The sequence below is a fragment of the Peromyscus leucopus genome, chromosome 15 (genome assembly GCF_004664715.2).
Source record: "Peromyscus leucopus breed LL Stock chromosome 15, UCI_PerLeu_2.1, whole genome shotgun sequence".
Classification (NCBI taxonomy): Eukaryota; Metazoa; Chordata; class Mammalia; order Rodentia; family Cricetidae; genus Peromyscus; species Peromyscus leucopus.
In genome coordinates, this window is record NC_051076.1 from 5,778,287 (window position 1) to 5,803,740 (window position 25,454).

Below are 25,454 nucleotides of genomic sequence, written 5' to 3' on the forward strand. Positions count from 1 at the left end.
TGCATGCAGTTCCCACAGAGGCTGGAAAAGGGCATCGGGTCTCCTGGAACTGGAGTTAGGGACAGTTTTGAGCCACCTTGTGGTTGCTGGGAATTGAACTCAGGTTCTCTGGAAGAACAGCCAGTGCGCTAAACTGTTGAGCCATCTCTCCAGCCTCCACCTTAGTTTTTGAGACAAAAATCTTTCACTGTACTTTGAACTCACTATTTGGCAAGACCACAAATTAACCTGTCCCTGCCTTCCTAGTGTTGGGATTAGAGGTGTATGCTGCTGTGTGTGGCTTCTGTTTTCCTCCCTCCCTGCCCCTCTCTTTCTTTCTTTTCTTCCTTCCATTCATATGAGTGTTTTGTCTTCATATGAATCTTGTATACGACAAGTATTCCTGGTACCCGTGGAGGCCAGAGGAGGACATTGGATCCCCTAGAACTGGAGTTACAAAAAGTTGCTTCCTACCACGTGGGTGTTGGGAATTACACCTGGGTCTTCTAGAAGGGTAGCCAGTGTTCTTAACTGCTGAGCCATCTCCCCAGCATCTGTGCCTGGCTTTTTAAATATGGGTTCTAGGGGATTGAACTCGGGTTTTCATGCCAAGATGATATGACCAGATCCAGTTAGCATATGATGTCATCTGAAACCTGCTTTCACCTTCTTCACAGTTTCCCCATCAGAGAGGTTGGAACAGAGAAACATGGGCTTTCTGCTCTCTGAAACAGGATTTCAGAGTCCACCAGGAATGCAGGCAAACAGATTCTGGTCTCAGTGATCTGTTTAATTTTGATTCCCAGCTCCTTGTCAGTTTTTACATTTGCAGGAATGTGAGTGCCAAACTTTGGCAGCCTGCTGGTGGAATAAGTGGATGAGGAAATAAAAAAGGTATGAAGACTGTAAACTGAAGGGCAGAGGCCAAGACTGAGGTCTGAGCCTGGTACCTTGCATTAAGTACTGCTTCTGTGTTTCTGACTGAGTGACTGTAATAGCAGTTGTTTCGATTCACACCATACTAGCTGTGGGCATGGCAATGCTCAGCCATAGTCTATCGCTGTTTTTATTTCTGGTTACAAAGCAGCCAAGTCAACCTGAGAGGAAGAATTAGGACTCCTTCAGGCAGGCAGCCTGTAGGACAGTGGATCCACTCATCAGACCCTTCCTGTGTCGGGCAGGGGTCTAAGTGGGATGTGAGACGCACCTATGCCCTTGAGTACATCTGCGGCCCTGGTGTCAGGGTGCATGGGCCTTGCTAGTGTGCCCTGTGAGGCTCTAATGACGAGCAGTCACAGTGGTGAGTGAGTGAGCCGTGCAGACCACGGGGAGCTGTTAGTGCAGGCACAGCCTATTCATCTGGGGACCAGCCAAGTCCTGCTGCTGTGGCTGTGAGCACTCAGCTGAATCTGCTTCCTGAGAGTCCCCCAAACCTTGGCCCCCATGACCTTGCACATGCCAGGCAACTGTGCTCTGCCGTGGAGCTACCCCACCTGCCATTGCTCCTGTTTTTTTTTTTTTTTTTTTAACTTGTCTTACATTTTAAAATCATTAAATTTCACTTATTGGGGGAGGTCAGCACAGGTGTGGAAATTCAAGAACAATTTATAAGAATTGATTCTTTTCTTCCACCATGTGGGAACCGGCGTCTGAACTGGAGTCTTCAGACTTGGTAGCAGTCTTGCCAGCTCCTGTTCTTACTGCTGTGGGATGTCTTTCTGTATGCTGTGAATATGCATGGCTCCCATTGGATAACAAATAAAGCTGCATTGGCCTATGGCAGGGCAGGATGGAGCCAGGTGGGAAAATCCAAAAGAGATAGGGAGAGAAGGGCGGGGTTAAGGAGATGTCAGCCTGCAAAGACAGACTGGTAATGCCACGGCCACGTGGCAACATCTAGATTAATAGGAATGAGTTAATTTAAGATGAAAGAGCTAGCTATAAGCTGCTATGGGACCGTGGGTGGGAGAGATTTGTCTGGACTGCTGGGCAAGGCAGGGCCTAGAAATTTCCGGCTACATTTTACTATGTAGCTCTATCTGGTGTGGAACTCTCTGTGTCATCCAAGCTGGGCTGGAACTCATGATCCTCCTGCCCCTGCCTCCATGCCCAGCTCAGGAGGACTCTGAGATCACTCCCAAGCCTTCTGTTAACCCTTTGTTGCCAATGCTTGAGCGGTGACCAGAAACTTGCTGCCTTATTAGGATATTGCAGATTCCTAGAATATTCTCTTTTATGTCAAGACAAATTTTGCCTCTCAGAGTTCTGTTTTATAATGTGTCTGATTTTGAATGTTTAATTTTTAAATACTCAATAGATGATGCACTTAAAGGTAGTGTCTAGAAATGAGCTCCTGGTACAGGTAGGGGGAGAGAAAGTGAAGATCTTAGTTGGTGGACTATCCTTCCATAGGACAGGACACCAAGAAGGAGATGTAGCTGATCTTCCCCATGTATATGGGGTACCAAGAACTGTCAAATTTGAAGAGACATAAAGAATGATGGTTTCCAGGGATTAGGGAGAAAATTGATGTTTAATAGGAACAGAGTTTCATTTGGGGAGATGGAGTTCTGAAGATGGAGGCCGTGATGGACACACAGCTTTGGCAATGTGTTTTGAGGGGAGTGGGTTTGTTGTCAGGGGTTGAAGCCAGTGGCTTCACAGTGAAGCCCCTTCTGCTGCTGAGTGTGACTTCTGCCCTCGTGTGGATGTGCTTGATGATGCTAATGTGTATGCTCAAACATGGGGGAGATGGTAAGTTTATTCTGTTATCACTCAAGTTAATTATAAAGAGGAACAGTCTTGGTGATTTACAGCTCTCCCAGTAGGTGAACCATTTTCCAAGTTCAGCTTGGCCACTTTGTTCCCTCAGTCTGGACACAGGCCACCAGGCCTTGCTGTGGGGACCCACAGGAAGCCAGAGACCTGGGTCGCTGGTGTGAGGCTGAGCAGAATGAGGCAGTCCAGGGCTCTCAGAGCTGTTCTTCAGCCACTCCTTCCTGCCCTCGTTTGTCCTCGGCTGTCCTCACACTCCTCCAGGGAAGTGACAGTCACTGCTCTCCTGGACCGCAATGACTCCTGTGACCTCCTCTCTTATCATCCACCCAATCTCTTCCTGACAGCCAATTTGATCTTTTTAATTGACATATTGAACTGTATCTTGTCTTCCCAAAACATAAAACAAACAAGCCCTCTCTCTTAATCAGGGTTTCTACTGCAGTGAAGAGACACCATGACCATGGCAACTCTTATAAAGGAAAACATTTCATTGAGGTGACGGCTTACAGATCAGAGGTTCAGTCCATTATCATCATGGCAGGCAGACTTGGTGCTGGAGAAGGAGCTGAGAGTCTTACCTACATCTTGCAGTCAACAGGACATGGTCTGTGACACTGGGTGGTATCTGGAACATAGGAAACCTCAAAGTCCACCCCCATAGTGACACACTTCCTCCAACAAGGCCATAACTACTCCAACAAAGTCAGACCTCCTAATAGTGCCACTCCCTATGAGCTTATGGGGCCAGTTACCTTCTAATCGCACCTGCTCTTCTTTGAAAGCCCTTTACTGCTTCCTGTCAGTGCTTGGATAAAACCCAAGCTCTTTGGTGCACCAGACCCCTTAAGGTCTGGTGCCTACTCCTCTCTTCAACCTTGCTGTTTCCCATTTCCCCTTACCACTTGGCTCCAGCCATGCTCACCATCCCAGCATGGGGCTTGCTCTAGACGGGATCTTTCCTTTGGGTCCCGGAATATCTGCCCCTTTCTGGTGATGCAAAAACTATTCCCTCCTCAAATAAGCCATAGCTCTAGGGCCACACAATGCTGGTACCTTGTTTGTATTTTGTTCCCAGTAGACTTTTATTGACACACTAATTATTTACCTCTTACAGCCAGAATGTGAGAGCCATGAGAGTTGGGGACTTTGTTTTGCCACTGACCTGTGACCAGGGCCCAGGTCAGTGCATGGCACATAGAAGACCAGTGCATGGCACATAGAAGGCATGAATACAGTATTGACTGAGCGAATGAGTGGCCACACAAAGAAACCTATCAGTAGAAGGAGGCAGTGTGTGAAGGGCTGCCCAGAACTGACTGGGGCAGGTATTCCCTGTGCTCCAGTCCTTGTCTTGGTCACTGCTGAGTTCTCCCTGATTCTGCTATCCAGGCACTGCCCCCTCCTCAAAGCCCATCCCCACAGCTTGCCTGCTTCCCTTCTTGGGCCCTAGGCCTGTGTGCCCTCTTATGGGCTGTGGTGATATTGTATTTCCCAATATATCATGCACCCTAATCAATTTATCTGGGGTCAGAGAACAGAACAGTCACTAGACAGACATAGAGGCCAGAAAATGGTGGCACTCACACCTTTAATCCTAGCGTTCCAGAGGCAGAGATCCGCTTGGATCTCTGTGAGTTCAAGGCTACACTGGAAACAGCCAGGCGTGGTAACAAGAGCCTTTAATCCCAGGAAGTGATGGCAGGAAGCAGAAAGGTATAAAAGGCATGAAAACCAGGAACTAGCCTGGTTAAGCTTTTAGGCTTTTAGCATCAGTTCAGCTGATATCTATTTGGATGAGGACTCAGAGGCTTCCAGTCTGAGGAAACAGGATCAGCTGAGGAATTGGCGAGGTGAGGCAGCTGTGATTTGTGTTCTGTCTCTCTGATCTTCCAGCATTCACCCCAATACCAGGCCCTGGGTTTGTTTTTATTAATAAGAACTTTAAAGATTCGTGCTACACTGGGCTGCATTGTGAGGTGTCTTAGGTCCTTTGTGTAGAGCATGCTTCTGCTGAGTTATCTGGCACGCCCATGAAAACTGAGGACTCTCGTGTACCAGGTGCCATGCTGAGCCATATTTCTGCATTATATCACTTAATTCCCCTATGAATAAGATCTTTCCATCCTCACCTGGGAGCTGCAGCCCAGCAAGTAACATGACTTTCCAGAGCCTGCCAGACACAAACCCCCAGGGGGCTGCTGGCCCCTACAGAGTGTTTGTGCTTAGAGGGACTGAGGATGCCTGAAGCCAGGCAGCTGTGTTGAGAGAAGCAAAATCAGGTGGAGAAGGGGGAGGGACGGTTTATGAAGTGAACAGCATTTTCAGGCTAGGAACAGTGAGAAACAGTGAGAGACTGTGCCTTAGGGGATGCCTGGGGCATTGGAGGAACGTGTGTGTGTGTGTGTGTGTGTGTGTGTGTGTGTGTGTGTGTGCGCGCGCGCCGCGCAGCGTGCTCAGTGGAACTGAGGGAGCAGGGCAGCTGCACTGGGAGAAGCAGAGGCTGGGGTCAGGTGATGAGGCTGGATGGTCTGTAGACACATAATACACTTATTTATTTATTTGTTTATTTTGCTGTTAACATTTAGAAGCCGTGAGCTGATGGGTGTCTTCAGGGGGTGCTTGGAAAGAGCTCAAGGATCATGTGTTTCAGCTCTGACTCCCAACTGCGGGATCTCCTGGCCATGGGCTCAGTGTGGATTACTTAGCCTCTGAACTCTAGTTCCTTCAGTTATAAGCAGGGCCATGAGCGCCTGTCTCAGCAGGTACGGTGTGCACAGCCGAGCAATGACCATGGCGCTTGCCGCGTTCTAGACACAGCCGAGCAGTGACCATGGCGCTTGCCTCGTTCTAGACACTCAGTAAGTGTTGTGGTCTAAATGTGGCTTACCGGTGTGAACAGTTGATAGGTCTCCAGGCGGTGGTGCTGTTTGCCAGGGTTGTGGACCCTTTAGGTTATGGAACCCTTAGGAGGCTCGAGAGATTCCTGCTAGATGTGCGCCAGGCAGCCACACTGGAGGCTTTTCTCTGCAGCCATTTCTTCCTCCAGGATTGTAAGTTTACGCTCATTATTTGTGGTATGGATATTTAAGTTTTAAAAACATTTTAAAATTTTATGTGTATGAGGAGTGTTTTCCCTGTATATATGTCTTTACATCACATTCGTGCCTGCTGCCTGCAGAGGCCACAAGAGGGTGTCAGATTCCCTGGTACTGGAGTTACAGTTGTGACCCAGTTTGTGGGTTCTGGAATTCGAACTCTGGTCCTCTGCAAGAACAGTCAGTGTTCATGACTGCTGAGCTGTCCTTCCAGCCCCTGTGGTGTGGAAATTTGCTTATGTGAAATTTGCCTTCAATAATATAATTTTAGAAAGTACCCAGTGTCACTGTCAAATCAAATTATATGAGCCAGTGTCCCTACAGGCAGGCCTCCCTTCCCAGCACTTCAAATCTTTTGATATTGTTGCATGACACTGTCCTTGTCATTGGCAAAGTTCATTCTCAGGAACCACACCAAGTCACAACAACAAAAACAAAACCCTCAGAACGTTTTAGGTACGATTACAACTTTGTGCCCGGGCCAAAAGTGCCCAGCTGTTCTTGGTCCTGTGTGGACTGTGCAGCTGAGTGGTGTGGGGAAGGCTTTGTCCAGGGTTCAAGAGGCCTCAGCACAGGGAGGTGCCCTCCTTCTACAGTCTGTGCTCAAGGCAGACCAATTGTGGGACAGGGTGCTTGCAGGTGGAGAGTGGCAGGAAACACAAGGGGCGGGCTCAGAAGACCGCAGTAACACACCCTCCTCCCTTCCACTGTGTGGCTCTGGGCTTTCAAACACATTTCATTTAGTTTTGGGTAGATGAACTAGTAACTAGTGTTATCAAAGGACCTTCCTACCGCAGTGTGGAGGGTACATGGGCATCCATCACTTGGGCTTTATTCTCGAGAGAGCTCAGGTTTGCAGGCACCCATGCATTAGAACCACGTGGCTTAAGAAAATTTCTGGGCCTGGTCCCAGAACTGCTGAACGGGACATTGACGGTATGGCTGAAGCCTCTGCGGCAGCCTGCTGCTGCTACTGCAGGGCCACACTTCAAGTACCCCAGGGTAGCTACATCTCCACAGTGCTTGGAATGTAAATTATCAAGTCTACCATTGCTGTAAACATGTTTTATTCATAATGCTTGTTTTGTCTCTTTTAATCAGGTATTTTGATGTTGGACTACACAATTTCTTAATCAGGTAAGCCAGTGCCTTTTGTTTTAATTCTTACTGAATAGTGTATCTATTATGGAAGGGTGCAAAGGGGGAAACCTTAGCAAATGAATTAGTAGTTGAATTACTTGGCAGGAAAACATTGCTAGCACTATGTGTGCGTTCGCCACAATCTCACATAAATAATCACTCAGATCTGTTTATATCGGAAGTGATAGTTAACTGCCTTAGTTTGCTTTATGTTGCTGTGCTGAAACACTGACCAAAAGCGACTCGGGAAGGAAAGGGTTATCTAAGCTGCAGTCTCACCATCAAAGGAAGCTAAGACAGGAGCCGGAGCAGAGACCGCGGGGAACACGGCTTACTGGCTGCTTCTTCTGGCTTGTTCATTTAGTTTTCTTATACAGCCCAGGCTGATCTGTCAAGGGATGGTACTGCCCATTATAGGCTAAGTACTCCTAAAGCAATAAACAATCAAGAAAATGTTCTATAGACATGCCCAAGGCTGATCTGATGAGTTCTCAAGGGTATCAAGTTGACGGCCAGAATTGGCCATCACATTTACCAAGGTCTTACTTCCATCCACTAGGCCACTGGAAAGAGAAATGAAAAATGAGCTTTATTGGCTCATGTCAGACATTCAGTAGTCCATTTGACCAATTCTCTCCCATTGAGTTTAATCTTTCAAAACGAAATCTGTCACCTGTTTTACAGTCATGGAGATATGATCTGTGACCCAGTGCATAATTGAGATTATAGACAGTGGTTTGTAACTTAGTTTATTGGTGATTTTTACCAGAGTTATATTATGGAGCAGTTAATTTCACATAGCGATGAAATTAAACAAGTTAGGTGGAAATAAATACACCAGAATATTGACAGTGCTTATAAAATGTATATGATTTTGAAAATCAACTTTGTGGGCTAGAGAGATGGCTCAGTGCTTTAGAACACTTGTTGCTCTTGCTGAAGTCCTGGGTTTGATTCCCAGCACCCACCTGGTGACTCACAACCATCTGTAACTTCAATCCCAAGGGATCCAATGCCCTCCTCTGGCTTCTGTGGACACCAGGCACACACATGGTATACATACATACAGGCACACAGGCAAAATACTCATACATATAAAATAGTGAATCTTAAAAAAAAATCAACTTTTCTGTGTTTTCTAATTTTTTTGTAGTGATCACCATTCTTCTACTAATGTTAAAAAACAACGAAATGCCCATCAAAATGTGTGAGGGAAGAATAGTTGCGGAGAGAGTCACTGTAGATGGAAGGTTGTGAGGGACCAACCGTCAACTGGAGAGTTTTGCTCTCTGTAAACATGGGCTCGTGTTAATTGATTCTGAAAGTTTGTTAAACTCCAGTCATAGTGGCTTTGCATGTCGTGTGGTGGTTCAGCTTGCCGCAGTGCATGACCTCTTCCCTACTGCTGAGATGCTGACGGGAAATGTCACCTATATAGAACCTCTGTGTTGGGCTGCATATGGCAGTGTCCAGCAGGGGTCAAGCCTTCCTTGTCCTCCTTTCCAAAGCCTCCTCAGAGGCTGCGCGTTGAAATCTCTTCAGTCTGCCCTACATTTGTGAATGTGCAATGTCTTGATTTTCTCCAAGATGGTAAACACAGATGATAGCGTGTGTACCTGAGACACAGCAATGGTCAGAACAGCATCACAGGAAGGATAATGAACCAGAGAGACACAGAAGAGTTGACAGGAGAATTCCAAATCTAAGTAGATTATAAAAAGCTGTCTGGAAGACATCCAGGAATAGCAACCCCTCCCCTTCCATCTAGGCATGGAACCCAGGGTCTTGCTAGGTAACACTCACTGCTGACCTACACCTCCAGCCTAGTGTGGAGTTTGAATTTGATGTTTTGGTACTTTGTACTCTCATGGAACTGTTCCCACAATGCCTTGTGGTAGACACAAGTTGGTATTTATTTTCTCTAGTAAGTTTCTTCAGAGCAGGAGCCAAGTCCTAATCATTTATCACTATTCAAGTTGAGATTAATGGTATGGGATGCACCTTCAAAAGCATTTGTGGTGGGAGTGAAATGAAGTGTGAGAGGAGGAGGGATGTTAGACTGGGGGATCTGCTTCTGCAGACATTGAGCCTGCCGTGTGCCTCCTACAAGGATGTGTCTGGATGCTGTCATTTGGGAAAAAAAAAACAACCAAAACCCCCCCACATTGGACTGGAAGATACTCCGACCTCATCCTTGTCAGTCTGTGGTTTGACTGAGGATGCTCTGCCCTTGGGGTCTCACTCTCACTTCTGGACTCTGGGTATGTGGGCTGTGGAGGAGAGAGAGGCAGGGTGTGCTGTAGCTGGTGCTGGGTCCCTGGTTGGAGCTTTTTGAAAGGCTGTAACTAGTTACTCAGTGTTTGAAACAAGCAGGGCTTGGGGAGGGAGGCTTCTCCCTGCCCTGTGAATCCTGGGGCAGCCAGAGCAAATAACACATGTTGCTTATGGTTGGGGAATGAGTGACATCTCCCCTTCTTGTTAGCACCCCAGTCTCTGTGAGCTGGTGTTTTCATCCTCCACTACAGGATGGCATCCCCAAGCAAAGGACTTAAAGACCCCAGAGGGCCTCTTCCTGGCTCCCTTTCCCAGCTCTGGAGTAGAGGAGATGGATATAACTGGTTGCTTGGAGCAGACTGGGCCTCTTCTCAGGAGTCCCAGGATGGGCTGCTGTCGGCTTCCCAGCTCTCTTCCTTTTAGCTTGGGAGGTTAGGCATGAGAGACCAAGGGTGTTTAAGGTTGGACGCACTGGTAAGAACCGTTCCGGTGGACCAGCAACGCTAAAGCCAGACTGCAGAGGGTGCAGAGCAGCGGCCAGAAGGGACAGCTGTGGCGGCTCTTAGTTTTGGGCTGAGGAGGAAGGAGGGAGCAGCTGGTGCAGAGGGCAGGCTGAGTGGCTTTTACTATTTTCTTTTTCTTTTAACGAGAAAATGCTGTTTAGCCAGAGGAAGATCCAAAGCACCTTTAGACACAGAATGCTGCAGTGTCATCTGTAGTGCACCAGAGAGGGGTGACGTTTTCTGTAGATACAGCCCCAGAGGAAATCTTATGCGCCTAGGAGAGAGAGAGAGAGAGAGGAGGGAGAGAGAGAGAGAGAGAGAGAGAGAGGGAGGAGGGAGGGAGAGAGAGAGAGAGAGAGAGAGAGAGAGAGAGAGAGAGAGAGAGAGAGAGAGAGAGAGAGATTCTACTTGAGGGTTCTTTCCAAGGGAAGATATATTCCCCCTTGTAAAGGGGGATGTGTAAAAGGGATCAGCCACCACTTTTGTTTCTGTTCCAAGAACTACTTGCGGGCTCCAGGAAGCTCCTGAGGTTTTCTCAGATTGTTGAGTTCTCCCAGATGCTCAGTGTTGGCACAAAAAGAAAGCACAGCCTGCCTGATTAATCAGCTGTGGCTTTGACGTGGATGGTGGTGACGTGGCCTTCTCTGGAGTGATGTCAGATTCCCTGGAGCCGTTCTGTGATCTCAACGCTGAAAGATGAGCTTCCTTGCTGACGCTGGTGTGGTGCAGGGCTCAGGCAGGAAGGGGCGGTCACATGGGAAGCCTGAATATTCCTGTCTCATGATCACTGCAGGAGTGCAGTGGGCTCACAAAAATCTGAGGAGAGACTTTCAGGAAGCAGGAACAGCCACTCACCAGAGACCCTCAGAAGACACTGACTGGAATTTTTCATGTGTTGCTACAAAAGAAAAAGGGAAAATGACCAGCTTGGCAAAAAATATTATAGAATAGAATGCCTTTGTCTCATTGTCGATGCTAGGCTGGCATGTTTAGATTTAGCTTAGTCCAACTTTGGCAAGAGAGTAAAAAAATATTTGTATTAAAAAAAAGTTTTAGCCTTGCAGTTTTGTCTCAGCTAGAATTATAGATAGACCCCTTTCCTGCTCCCCTTTTTCTTTTAAGGATCTCATCATGTTGCCCAGGCTGGCTGTGAATCATCTAGGAGACACGTCTCTGGGCATCTAGGGAGGTCTTTCTGAGAAGGGTGCATCCCACTGGATGTGGGTGACACTACCTCCTGGGCTTGGATTCTGGGCTAAAGAGGAGGAAAAAAGGTGACAGCAAGCGAGCTGTTTCTTTCTGCTTCCAAACTGTATGCAGTGTACCCAGCTGCCTCCCACTCCTGCCGCTGAAACTTTCCTGCCTAGACGGACTGTCGCTCAAACCGGGCCCTTCCTTTCTGTAGTTGTCTTTCGTCAGATATTTTGTCATGGCCATGAAAATTAACAAATACTGAGGTCCGATGCTGCGGAGTGGGCCGTTGCTGTGGTCAACCTGGTCATGTGGTCCTTAGATCTGTGGAATTGGTTTGTAGCAGGGCTACAGAAACATTTGGAGTTATGGGCTAGAGAAGACCTAGAAATGTGGTGTGCAGAGATTAATGTGTCATTCCAATGGAGTGTTGGGGTCCTGCTTGATTTGTCGAAGGGTCCTTGAATGGAGGAGTGAGGATTGAGAAATGATAGCTATGAAATATAGACTTAGATGAAGAAAAAGACAGACACAGGACAGCTTTGGGAGGGCTCTGGGTCAATACCACAGACACCTGAGTTTATTATTCACAGCCTTTATATACCCAAATAAGGGAAGCAAAAAGACCTCCCCCTTTCAAGGTCATCACAGTTCAAGGTACAAAACACCTGGTAACCATTAGGCAAAGCATCCTGTAATTAGGCCTCAAAGCAGAAGACACCTGGCAACCACACCTTGGGCTAAACATCCTATTGTGTGGTCTTGTGTGTTGTGGGGAATACAAGCTCTGACTCTCTGACCTTGAGTCAAGATGAAAACAAGCCACAAGCTGGGTTCTCTGTGGGCCCCCACAATGGAGTTTGGAAGGCCAGGATACCAAGAGAAACGCAGTCAGCAAAGACTGATCTGATCATGAGGGTTCACAGGGAACAGACTGTTGGGGACTAGGTCAGAGATGATAAAAGTTCTGTTCTGACAAAGTCTGGCTGAATTCTGCCTACATCTTGAGAAATTGAGTGAGTTTGAATTCAAAAGTAATAAACTAAATTGTTTAGTGTAGGAAATCTCAAGATATAGCATTCAGGCAGTGGAATTGTTTTTGCTCAATGAATTTATTGAAGTCTGTGATGACAATTCAAAGCAGAAAGACTTGAAAAATGTGCAGAGGTGAGGGAGGGAATGTGAGTGGATTTCAAGTTGCTGTCTAGAGAGCTGCAGATGCAGTGAGCCATCAATGCAATTGAGACCATGGAAAGGTGTTGTAAAGGCAAGATCCTGCCTGATGTCCAGTTTGTAAAACGGTGAGACGCGAGATCCTATGTTGTAGTTTGAATGTCAAGTGTCCTCTGCAGGCCCCTGTAATTGAACACTCCGTCTCCTTTGGTGGAGCTGTTTAGGAAGACTAGGCATCCTTTAGGAGGTGAAGTAGATCACTAGGGCCTTGAGACTATTGCCTGGTCTCACTTCTGTTCGTTCTTGGCTTCCTGAATGTGGATACAGTGTGACCAGAGAGCTTCCCAATCCTGCCACGATGCTACCTGTCCTGCTGCCATGCCTTCATTGACATGATGGACTGTGTCCCTCTAGGACTCTGAGCCCAAATAAATCCTTTCTCCATTAAAGTTTCCTTATTTAGAGTATTTTAATCACAGAAACAGGAAAAATAAACAAAAAACTGAAGAAAGCTTGAATTGAGAGTTTCTCTGATGGGGAATCCCTGTGGGCATCAGCCTCCTTAGAAAGTGTTTTCCCAGGTTCAGCCACCAAGGTACACAAAGGCTAAGCAGCTGTGGTAGAAAGTGCCAGACTGCCCTTCAGCCTAGCAGCAGAACTCAGCCCTGTTGTCCATGTGGAACTGACTTTGAAGATATTTGCAAAATTCAAGACTGACAGGGCACAGCAGCTTTTTACCAAGGGTCTGAAAAGTGCTGAAGCCAGGCAGTATCCAGTAGGGTTAGAGCCCCTGTGTGGTGTTCCCGAGAGGCCATCATGAGAAGCTGAGAAGGGGAAGTTGTGATGAAGACGCCAAAGTGTTGGAAATGCCAGGATGATGGGGCATCTCCTGAGGAACCTACAGGCCAGAGGAGAGGTGCTCAAGAAAGTCATGTATCATAGGCCCCAAAATTGAAGGGCCTGGTCTAGCCAGTGCTGTTGGAACCCGAATGATGCCACCCAATCTGAGGAGCTGGAATGGAGCTAACCTGTTTGAATATTTGCTGTTGGGTTTTGTTTTTGCTCTGGTCTGATTTTCCTTGCCAGCCTTCCATTTCTCCGTTTTGGAATGGGAATATACTCTGGCATTATCTATTGGACTTATATAATTTGTTTTTTATTATATAAGAGCCACAGTTTAGATACTGCCTTGAGTTGCCAAAGAGACCTTGATCCTTAGGACTTTGAAAATGTTAGAAGTGCTAAAGTTTGGAGGACTCTTAAAGATGAAATAAATATGTTTCATTACTGGCAGCCACAAACCTGGGAGAACCAAGAGTGGAATGTTGCAGTTGAAAGTGACATGGGAGTATTCAGTTGATGAGGGATGGACTTGAGAGTTTTCATCAGAAATTTGATTGGCTGTAGGATCACCTTGGAGGCATGCCTCTGGAAGGTGAGATAGGTTTAACCCTGAGTGTGGTGCCACCAACTTATGGTGTGGGATCCTGGGCTGAATGAAAAGGAGAATGTGAGGTAAACACCTACACTCATTTCTTACTGTTTCCGACTGCTAATGCCATGTGACCAGCTGCCTCCATATTCCCAACACCGTGCCATCTTGCCGTGATGGGTGCAACTTCCAAGTGTGAGACTAAATAGACCCTTCCTTACTTCTGCTGCTGCTTGTCATGTACATTGTCATAGTAACTAATTAGTATCGTGACATCCCCCTTCTTTGATCTTTTCATGGGGAAATAGTTTTTAAAACACAGAACATCACCATCCTCTAAAAGAAGACCTGGGTCACTCTTCTAGTTAACAATTTCAATTTTTTTTTTCTGATTTTTTTAAAAATTCCTTACATGCTTATAAATATAAAAATCATTCAAAATCTATCTTAATTTTAAATATTGTGCATATTTAACTTCTTAATCCATTTCAAATGTGTATTTTGAGTAGGTGTCTTTTTTTTTCCCTCAATAGCGAAATAAATAGTTTTTACCAAAATTTCCACATTTCTTTGAAACGCCATGTTTGGCACATCCAAATCATTACTTGCATCGTGTTCGGACTCCCCAAAGTACCAGGTGCGAATGCTGCCTTGGGTTGTGCTTAGGTGAGTGAGAGAGGCTGTGAGCCTTCAGGATGGCTCTAAAGCCTTTGCGGAGGTTTGTGGAGTTGACATGGCCCTTAGAAAACAAGTTCCTGTGGTGGTGAGTTTTTACTTGTCAACTTGCCACAACCTAGAGTCACCTGAGAGGAGAGTCTGCACTGAGGACCTGCCTGGATCAGGTTGGCTTGTGGGCATGTTTGGGGCGGGGCGGGGGCAGGGGCAGGGCGGGGGCAGGGCAGGGACGGGGAGCTGTCCCAATTGTTAATTGATGTAGGCAGACCCCGTCCATCGTGGGCAGCACCATTCCCTAGGTGATCGAGCAAGGGCGGCTTCTTCTCTCTGCTCTTGGCTATGGGTGTGGTGTGACTAACTGCTTGAGTTCCTGACTTCCCCTCCATGCAGGACTCTGACCTGGAATTGGAAGTCGAATAAGCCCTTTCCTGTCCTGTGTTGTTTCAGTCAGAATGTTCATCACAACAACTAACAAAACTAGAGAGATTCATTTCATATGTAGACAGATTTTGCTTACAGCATGGTGTTTAGCACAGATTCGATCCTATACAAGTGCTGGCGTTTATAGGAAAACACACTTCAGCCTTCTGAAATGTGATTTGTTCTGAGGAAGGAAGGAAGACCAGGTGGCTGATGACTTCTGATTCTATCTTTTTCCGCCCCATCCTTTTCACTGTGTATGCGGATCTCAAATTGCTGAAAGAACAGGGACTGTCACACTAAGCTAAAGCCACCTCTGGACTTCCCTTGCTGACACCTTGTACCTGTGCCTGACTGGTTCATGCCTCTAGTTCTTTAGCTTGAGAGTTGGCCTCAAAAAACAAACTGGGGCTTGAACTTGGAGTCACAGTGATGTCTGAAGCTTGCTTTGTCATGAGAGCCACACAGTGGCTCCATAGACACTGACTGGTCTTGCTACTTTGCCCAGGCTGTCCTTGAGACTCTGGCTCAGTGATCCTCTTGGCTCAGTCTACCTACCGAGTAGCTGGGACTACAGGTATGTGTATATATATATATATTCACTGTGCCCAGCAACAGTTCTGCCCCTTTTAAGGTAGACAGCATCAGTTATAAAGTGAACTACTGTAGTTCGTTGTATGTAGGTGTAACCGTCTACATTAAATATTAAATAAGAAACACAGAGCCAATGCAAAGATGAAAGCCCAAGAGGTCAGAGCAATAGCTAAGAGCTAAAAACCTTACCCTTCACTGCCACTTCTGTCCTTCTCAGCAAGAGCGCTACTTCCTGTCTTTTTTATAGACTTTCTATTCTGCCTTCTCATTAGTTGTAAACCCAACCTCATGACCTCCTCGTCACCGCCTGTCTGTACAGACCTCCAGGTCTTCTGTGGTTGGTATTGAGATTAAAGGCGTGTGTCTCCATGCTGGCTGTATCCTTGAACACACAGAGATTCACCTAGCTCTGCCTCCCAAGAGCTGGGATTAAAGGCGTGCACCACCAACGCCCAGTTTCTGCTATGGCTTGCTATTAGTTCTGACCCCAGGCAACTTTATTTATTAACATACAAATACAATCACATTTCAGTACAATTAAAATGTCACCATAGTTGTAGTGTTCAAGGTGTTGGTAAAGGTGTTTGCTCACCATCATTGCAAGTTTGTTTGGGATTGTGTGATGTCCAGAGTGTCTGGAAGAGACTCCATTGCTTATTTAAGAAGTCAAGTGGTCAAGTGAAAGATTCATTCAGGGTAAAGGACTCCCGGAGAAGAAGGGAGACAGATACCAGTGAGCTGGGCTTTGCCCATATTCAGAGGTCCCCCGAGACTCCTTTGGGTTCCCAGCTGGAAACTGAGAGGGAGGTTAAGCGGAAAGGTGGGGTTCATCCCTGGGGTAAGATCCAGGGGGTAATGGGAGGTGAAAGCCATTCATACACATTTCTAAACACACAGGGAGGCGACAACTCGGAGGGAAAACACTTGCTTAGTCACTGAAGATGTAATTTCCTTTTACTTTGCAAGCAACACTTTCTTTTTTAGTGTTAGTAAATGTTTTTAAATAATGGTGTAGAACATGGTCTTATTAAAACAGTGCTTATATCTTTGCAGCCCTCTGGATCAGTGCTGGGCACAGGCAAAGGGGACAGGCAGTATGGGCGTGCACAGACCATGTGCAAACACTATGCCATTTTATATAAGGGGCTAGAGTGTCTCCTGATTGTGGCAATTTGGGGGTGGGGCAGTCCTGCATCTCACTGAGAATACCTAGTGACTGTGTGTAAATCACTCAATACTGTGCCGGAAGCAGTGGGACTTGGCAAAGCCTGGTTTTGTCTTTACCTGCAGGACAGTCACTGGTGTAAATGTCTGTATCCTGTCCCATTCCAACCCATCCTAGATGCCATGCAACCTTTCTCTAGGTCTCTGTGGGCACCGATTACAAAACTTTGTGACCCCAGAATCCCCTAGCACACGTTAGACCTTAAGCTCTGTTTCTGAAGAGTTTGGTGGAGCAGGGGGTCAGTGTTAACGCCTGAGTACTCAGGGATATGTGGAATCTATACTTTTAAATATAAGTGTGTGTGTGTGTGTGTGTGTGTGTGTGTGTGTGTGTGTGTGTGTGTACGTATGTACATGTCATATATCCTTCCAGACAGTGAGTGAGGTCTCACTTATCTATATATTCCCTAGTCCTCATAGTGCCCAATATCTATAAGTTCCTCAAAATGGTTTGGATAAATTTTAGTTTTGAAAACTATAAAAATATTAAGTAATTATTTACTTTCTGTTTAATTTGATTATTTGTGTAACCTGTAAGGTGCTGGGACAGGAGAGACAGTGGCCCCATCTCAGTTCCATTCCATACAGCAAATACTCGGCAATATGTTGCAGCAGAGACGATCCAGGGGCTGTCACTGCAGCAAGACACAGAGATACAGGCCATGTGGTTCAGGATGGAGAACATGAATTAGACTCATAGAGGATACAGGCCATGTGGTTCAGGATGGAGAAACGTGAATTAGACTCGTAGAGGCAGACAATGGACAATGGCTGCCAACCAGCAGGTAGAATGCTCCGTACTATAAGATGAGTGAGTTCTGGAGACCTGCTTTGCAACCAAGGACCTTTTAGTTAACAGCTCTGTGCTAACAGCTCAGGAGTCTGTTAAGAGGGTAGATCTCATATGAAGTTTTTTACACCAGTGAAAATTTGGAAATGGGGAATCTACAGCAAGCAAGCATCAAGCAAGCATCAGGCACTATAGCTCCATGATGTGTTGGAGGCCTCAGCACTGGCTTTTTCAGGATGGCAGAAAGGCTTCTCTGAGGCAGTGGGCAGCCCTAAGCTGTGAGATGGGCAAGGAGGACATGTAGCCAGGAGGTGGTCTGCACTCAACTGCTCTAGGCAGAGGGAAGGTCACCCCAAAGTCCTGTAAAGGAAAGGACCACACTCGAGGAACTGAAGGAAACCTGGGGCCACAGGATGGAGGAACATGGTGTCTACACTGACCCAGACCAGAGTGATAAGGCTTGGGGAACCACTTTAAATGCCAAATTGGGTCTGGCGGTGCATTATCACAACATTCTTAAGGCTGAGGCAGGGGGACCATAAGTTCAAGGTTAGCCTGGTCTATGTGGGGAGCTTCTGTCTCAAAACTAGTGGCAACAAAAATGCCAGGGAAGCTATGGAGGTGGAGGTTGTTAAAGTGGGGAGGGGGGGGCTGATCGGACATCCATTTCTCCAAAGTGAGTCTGACAGACTGTGTGAGAAGTTCTGGGCTTCTCCCAGGAGCTGGTGCTGGGGGGTCTAGCTGGTGCCTGCCCCTGAAGGAGGCCCTCCACAGCAGCTGTCCTGACACTGATTAGGGTTGGGAGGCAGTAACAGGAACCACTGTCTCATTGCTCTGTTTACTTGCCTAGGAGTGACTTGACTTATCAGCACTCAAGTGAGGCAGTTCACTGACAGTGGACTCTAGGGCATGGGCAGCTGCCTCATGCTGGGCCTTGGACACACAGTGGACTCTCTTCATAGAAAGCAACCCTATCTCCAGACATCTCAGCAAGCCTGGGTCCAGCTCCTTCCCTGGCTCGCCTCTCCTTCCTGGCCTCTGTGGATGGCCCTCCCACCTTGGATGTCAGCCATGCTGGGCATAGAGGCCTGAATGCAGGGCCCTGGCTTCCTCCCTGAGCTGCCACGAAGCCTGTTTCCTTCTGATCTGCCCTCAATCTTTGCCTGATGTCTGGTGTCAGGAGCAGAGTCCCTTCCTAGCTCCCATCACGGCCAGGGACTGCATTTCTGGCCCCAGGCTCAGACGCTCTAAATGTCTTGGAATGCTTTTCATTCCTTGGTTGGATGGAAGGACCTTGGTCATGGCCCACATGGCAGTAATTTTGGTTTTTAGCTGATGCCGTGATCCGTTCCTCACTCCACCTCTGCCACTGTTGCTTTTGAGGAAAGCATTGCTAGAGCTTTGTTTTGGTTTTATCTTTATGACTGTACTATATTTGGATTAGAAAATATAGATTAAAAGTAATACAAACCAAAAGAAACTTTTTACACTCTGAGAGTTGATATCCACAGTTGAGACTCCCGCATGCAATTCTACAAGTAGCCACTGCTGAAGACAAAGGTATCTGCTAATAAGTTAAAAATAGTTCCTGCTGTATTAATGGAAGTCCCTGCAATACAGAGGTGCTTTTTAAGTGTGAAAGTCTGAGTAAGGATGCTCTTAGCAGGTGGGGCTATAAGATCCCTGGCTCCTGGCCAGTGCGGTGGCTTGGTCATTGGATGGGCCATTTGCTGAGTGCTGTCTGTGTCAGCTACTTTGGAATTGCCTTCCTATGTCTGAGACTCTATTGTCTTCTGAGGGTCACAATGTAAGGCAGAGGCCAGACACGTCCTGTCTTTCTGCACACCACAGATCTTAGAGCCCCAAGCTTGAGATTTAGATTCTGAACAGCCATGTGTGGATGGAGGTGGGACCCAGTGTGTAGCCCGAGTGGCAAGAGTGATACCCACTTTATTAAGAGAGAGAGAGGTGCTGGGCTGGAGCCCCACATCCAGCCCCTGTGGTAGGGACCCACTGGTTCTGAGCCCAGTTTCAGTCCTGAAGGGGCACCATTGAGCTGTGGTGGGGTCAGTTGTGAACAGTGCCTGACTGCATTGCCTCCTAGCTGTCTGTGAGGTACACGAGCTACTGGGGCTTCCTTAATGAGCTCCTTTTGAGGTTTAACTGGAGTACATCTATTATTTATAACAAAGATAACTAAGAGAGTTGCTTACCTGATGGGCAGGGGAGATGGTGTGCTCAGCAGGGGGAGCACGTGATCTTCGGCAGGCTTTGCCCATCAGCTGCATCGATTCCACACACCAGAATTAAACCAAATTGCAGCTATTTTTTGCATCAGCACAAGAAACTTCCTGTGAGATGGAAAGGGCATGAGGCTAGGCACGGAAGTCCTGGGCTCATGACATCTGCCTGACATCTCTTCGTTGCAGTGATTTTTGTTGCAAGTCACTTTTACTTGGGCCTGAATTTTCTTATTTGAGAAATGAGAGAATCCCGTCAGATAAACTGTAAGCTCCCTCTGATCAGCCTCTGGTGAGCGGTGCTGGTGTGCCTAATATTAGCATCTGTCCAGATTGGTGCCAGCCAGTATACTGGCTGTTAATCTCTCATGGCTGTTTAAATTCAGGTTCGTTACAATTCAGTGACGTTACCATGATATTGTGATAGAATATAGAATAGATATTTGGTTCTGGCCCTGGTTCCTACCCCAGAGCCCTTAAAGCCTTTGCAGATATGGACACCAGGAGGTGTTTGTTCTGAGTTTTTGTCTTTGAGGTCAGTCCCTACATGGATCTGCTAAGACCTCTGTAACTCTCTGAGCACTAGGAGTAGGACCCAGCTCCCGAATCCCTTAGAATTCCTGGCAGATAGAAGCTTCTCTCATTCTAATGAGGCAAAGCTTAATAGACCCACAGGCAGCCTCAGGATGGGGACCGGTTGCCAGGGGAACCAGCCATTAGGGTTAGGCCATTCAGCTTGATCTTGTCACCTCCACCCCCAAGTCAGGCAAGAAGAAAACAGAGGACTTTGTTGTTCATGGCAGCTGTGACCCTTGCATGAAAGCCCAAAAGAAGAGAGTCCAGGGGCTTTCCATGTGGAGATGATAAGACTGGGCACTGGGAGGGGGTCCCTGGAAGGTGAGGTACCCACCTTAGCAGTTCCCAGCTCCTCCTACTGTGATTTGTCTGTGGAGCCCTTCCTGCCAGCCTTGCAGTGAACCAGTCAGCATAGGTAAGCACTTCCCTGCTTCAGAGTCATCTTGGAAAATCAACCAAGACATCTGTGGGCATCTTGGGAATTGTCAGCCTTTAGCTGGTCACTCAGACTCGCCAGTAAAACAGGCAGCAGCTTGTCTGTGGCCCCTGAGGTGGGGACTGCCCTGTGGGACCAAGCCCCAAGGCTGTGGATACTCACTACCTCCAGATGTCTAGTTTCAGAACTGAATTAGAGTCTGGGTCCTGGAGACTCAATTGCCTGGTGTCAGGGTGGACCTCTTCCACATCTGGTCACAGATGGAGTCTGAGTTGATGGTTCTTCTCTTAGTAGGACAAGCTCAGCAGCTCAGGTGCGAAGCTGCATTTTCAGTGGTCAGTAGGGTTAGCAGCTGCTGCCTAGCCTGCTGGATGGTAGATAAGAAGCATGTGTGGTCACTGCTGATGCTCTCAGGCTCAGGAGACAAAGCTCAGGTGAGGGGCTTCTGCTCCCCTCCGATGTGCTGAGGTTCAGATCCTGAGCAACCGCTGGAGAGTCACTCGGCTTGTCCCTTACGGACACTCCCATCCTCCTCACACCCTAACCTCATTCTTCTCCCTCTCAACAACTGTGGCTCATCAAACACACACCAAAGCTGCACCTTGGGATTATTCAGAAATTTCTTTCCATTTTATATAGTTACTTTTCTTGTTGCTGTGACAAAATGCTCCACCAAAGCAGCATAAGAGAGAAAGGCTGATTTGGGCTTGAAGTGTGAGGAGATACAGTCCACCCTGGCAGGGCAAGTTGTGGCTGCAGCAGCTAGAGGTGGTTGTCACGCGTCACCGTGTATCCACAGTCAGGAAGCAGAGAGGGCACTCTCTCCCTCTTTTCAGTCCAAGATCCCAGTCTAGGGAACGGTGCGGCCCATAGTGAGGGTTTCCCCCCCTTCCATTAACCCAGTCCAGAAATTATCTCACAGACATGCCCCAGAGTTTGTCTCCTGGGTGAGTCTAGGTCATGCCAAGGTGACAATCAGTGTTAACCCGTCACAGACCCATTTTATCTGTAACTGAGTCGTTTCTCCTATTAAATGTTATTCGTATCGGCCTTGTTTTCTTCATTCTGTTGGGAACACCTAACCAGCTGGGAAGAGCAAAGGGCACTGTACATTCAACCACATCAGTGGGATCCCTGTGATTCAGATGAGTCCTGAGATCCACGAGGGTGTCCCAGGGACTTGACTCTGACCCAGGAATGAAGAGACATGCAGCTCTGATGTGACCAGCATGGGGGCAGGGCCTGCAATAGGTGCCCAAGTGCTCATGGGAGCTTTACCCAGAATTGGGTCTACTGGAGCCATCTGGCAGAATAATTATCTCACAGTCCGGCTGCTGCCCATCCTCACCCAGATGTTCTGTGAGCTTATGCTCTTTATTCCTCCCTCTCCTTTTTTTTTTTTTTTTTTCTTTTGGTTGGCCAGGGTAGATTCTGTTGCTTTTAACTAAAAGCTCTCGGATAACGTGTGACTGTAAATATGTACATGAGGTAGTGCAGTATGTCACTGTGCTCTCCCAGCCGCTCAGTGTTGAAGGGGACTGCATGGTCTCTGTTATAGTGCAAGACAAACTTGGATAAACTCCAGCTATGGAAAATTGCATGCAAACTATGATAGTCTTTATAACAGAGTGGGGCAAATTACTCACCAACGCAGCTTTGTCCAGAGCCCAAGGAAAAACAGTAACAATTCTCATAATAGTGTGAACACAATTGAAAAGTTATAGTACTAGGAAATAAGTATTTTAGTAAGTGCCAGCATTTGCCTTTAATGGTGCAGGTAAGTTAACAAAAGGGAGCTCTGTGTGTGTGTGTGTGTGTGTGTGTGTGTGTGTGTGTGTGTGTGTGTGTGTGTGTGTGTGTGTGTGTGTGTGTGTGTGTGTGTGTGTGTATGTGTGTAGACTTTTCAAGATGGGGATGGGAGGGCACACTAGCAGTTTGCCTGAACTTGAGTGATGACCACAGTGGATGAATCCTTGCTTTGTGTTATATTCACACCAGGGTCTGGGAGGATGGTGTTCACACTGGGGTCTGGGAGGACGGTGTTCACACTGGGGTCTGGGAGGACAGTGTTCACACTGGGGTCTGGGAGGACAGTGTTCACACTGGGGTCTGGGAGGATGGTGTTCACACTGGGGTCTGGGAGGATGGTGTTCACACTGGGGTTTAGGAGAATGATTCTCACACTGGGGTCTGGGAGGATGGTGTTCACACTGGGGTCTGGGAGGATGGTGTTCACACTGGGGTTTAGGAGAATGATTCTCACACTGGGGTCTGGGAGGATGGTGTTGACACTGGGGTCTGGGAGGACGGTGTTCACACTGGGGTCTGGGAGGACGGTGTTCACACTGGGGTCTGGGAGGATGGTGTTGACACTGGGGTCTGGGAGGACGGTGTTCACACTGGGGTCTGGGAGGACGGTGTTCACACTGGGGTCTGGGAGGATGGTGTTCACACTGGGGTCTGGGAGGACGGTGTTCACACTGGGGTCTGGGAGGACAATGTTTATACCAGATTTGTAGGAAGATGGTCTTTATACCGGGGTGTAGGAGGACAGTAAACCTGGGATTCTTACACAAGCATGTACCTCTGCTGGGTCAGCAGACAACAGACAACAGATTTCTGTCGTCTAGCACACTCCAGGAATGAGCTTTGGCATCAGAGGCTTTTATGGAACAGTGTGTGCTAATGTACCAGAGAAGCAAATATGGGCTGATCAAACTTCATGTTTCCCAATCACACATGAACTATGACAGTTAAGTAGTGTCTGTCATTCTAGAATATCTGTATTCAGAAGCAGTTGTCAAACCAAAGATGTGTTAGCCTGCACAGAGACTGTGGACTTGAGATGTCCCGGCGCCGTTTAAGAGAGAGGAGATACAAACTGAGGGGCAGCCGCTGATGTGAACTGCTGAGGGAGAGAATCCTACCACAGACACATGGATTGTGGGGTCCAAACACTGTTCGAATCCTCAGTGTACCACATTCAGGTCTGAACCTTGATTTTGCTATTTGTCATGCCAAGCTTTGGTTTGATTTGGTTTGGTTTGTGTGAGACAGTGTTTCATGTACCCCAGGATAGCTTGGAACTCACTGTGTAGCCGAGGTTGGCCTTGAACTCTTGGTACTTTTGTATCCACTTCCCCCTTTCTTTTAATTGAAAAATTTTTTTCATACAATATATTCTGATCATAGTTTCCCCTCCCTCATCTCCTCTCCAGATTCACCCCACCTCCCCACCCTTCCAACTCCATGTTCTCTCTCTCTCTCTCTCTCTCTCTCTCTCTCTCTCTCTCTCTCTCTCTCTCTCTCTCTCAGGAAAACAAAGAGGCAAATTAAAACAAGAATAAAACAAAATGAACAAACAAAAGAAACAAAGCATGAGAAACACCCACCCCACACACACCCACCCACCCACACCCACACACACCATAAAAACCACAAAATTGGAAACCATGATATACAAGGAAAAGACCAGTATGATTTAAAAAAAAAAAGCCTCCAAAAAAATTACATTTGAGTTTTGTGTTGGCCATCTACTGCTGGACATGGGGCCTTATGGTCAATATACCATGTAGCTCCATTGGAGAAATCTAATTTTTCCTTTGCAAGTGGATGTCAATTAGAGATAGCTTCTTAAGGTTAGGGATGGGAATACATGTCCACTTTCCCCTCTCCACATTAGGACTCCATCTGGCTTGAACCTGTGCAGGCTCTGTGCATGCTACCACAGTCTCTGTGAGTCAGTGTGCTCAAGTCCTTTGGTATCATCATCCCCTCGGACTCTTAGAATCTTTCTACCTTCTCTTCTGCACCCTGGGCTCTGAAAACATCTCATTTAGGACTGTGTTCCAAGATGTCTTCCTCTCTGCACACTGTCTAGTTTTAGGTCTCAGTGCTGGTTCCCATCTCCTGCAGGAGGAAGCTTCTCTGATGATGGCTGAGTGAGATACATGGGTGTAGCAGAATGTTGTCAGGAGTCATCTTACTACTATTTTCTTTTAGCAGAACAGTGGTATCTGGTTTTCCCATAGGTCCATGGCCATCAGGTTCTTGGATACCCAAGCAGTGGCAGGCACGGGTTCCATCTCATGGAGTGGGCCTTAGATACAATCAGAGGGTGGTTGGTTACTCCCACAATGTTTGTGACACTATTGTATATCGTATCGTGCAGGGAGGTCACAGTTGTAGACTGAAGAGTTTGGATCTGGGTTGGTGTTTGTCTCTTCCCTCTGGTGGTATACAGAGTAACTCAGAGCACCATGAACACTAATCAGTAGGGGTGAAGGCCCTAGTGAGGCACCAGCTCAGCTTGTCTGTGTTCAGTGAGCTATGTACATGTTGTCTTCAGCAACAGGGTCTTGCTCCTATTGTGGAGAGCAGCCAATAACCTTGGAAATTGCTTGAGTTGATGGGGGGTTTCCATGGGGCCCCTTTGGCCAACAATTCTTAGATATAACCCGTTCCCAACGCTGGAGGTTTTACTTGGTGGTGAGAGAGGTCTAGTTGGAGCTTTCTCTCCCCTGTTATTTGGTGACTCCAATTAGATTTCTTTCTCACATATGTAATGTATATTAAATATCGAGATACATATACATCATATATATATATACTTATTTTTTAAAGAAGCTTCTACTGTAGTAGGTTTCCATATGACCCCCTCAAATGGCCATTAGTGTCAGCTGTCCCTTCCCTCTCCCCTCCCCCTTTGTGCTGGGCCTTGCTCAGCAGTTCCTATGATAGTGCCTCCACTTTCCTAACTTCTGGGGTTACCTGTGCACACCACCGTGCGGATAATAGCAAAATATGGGAAAGTGCATGAATACCCAGAATGGTTCCCTAAGTGATGGCTTCTGTTATTGGTCTCCTATCCATTAGTCTGCAGTGCCATGTGCTTCTAGGCGAGGAAGCCTGCTCAGAGGCTCTGACTCGGCATA

At 47.2% G+C, this 25,454-nt stretch overlaps 1 protein-coding gene across 1 annotated transcript in view; it reads left to right on the forward strand.

Moving 5' to 3' along the window:
- Hhat (hedgehog acyltransferase) overlaps nt 1–25,454 on the forward strand; it is a 268,490-nt gene that overhangs the window by 115,230 nt on the left and 127,806 nt on the right. The window contains exon 9 of the mRNA XM_028882840.2: nt 6,954–6,989. Within this exon, the coding sequence (XP_028738673.1) occupies nt 6,954–6,989 (36 nt within the window). The remainder of the gene's footprint in view (nt 1–6,953; nt 6,990–25,454) is intronic.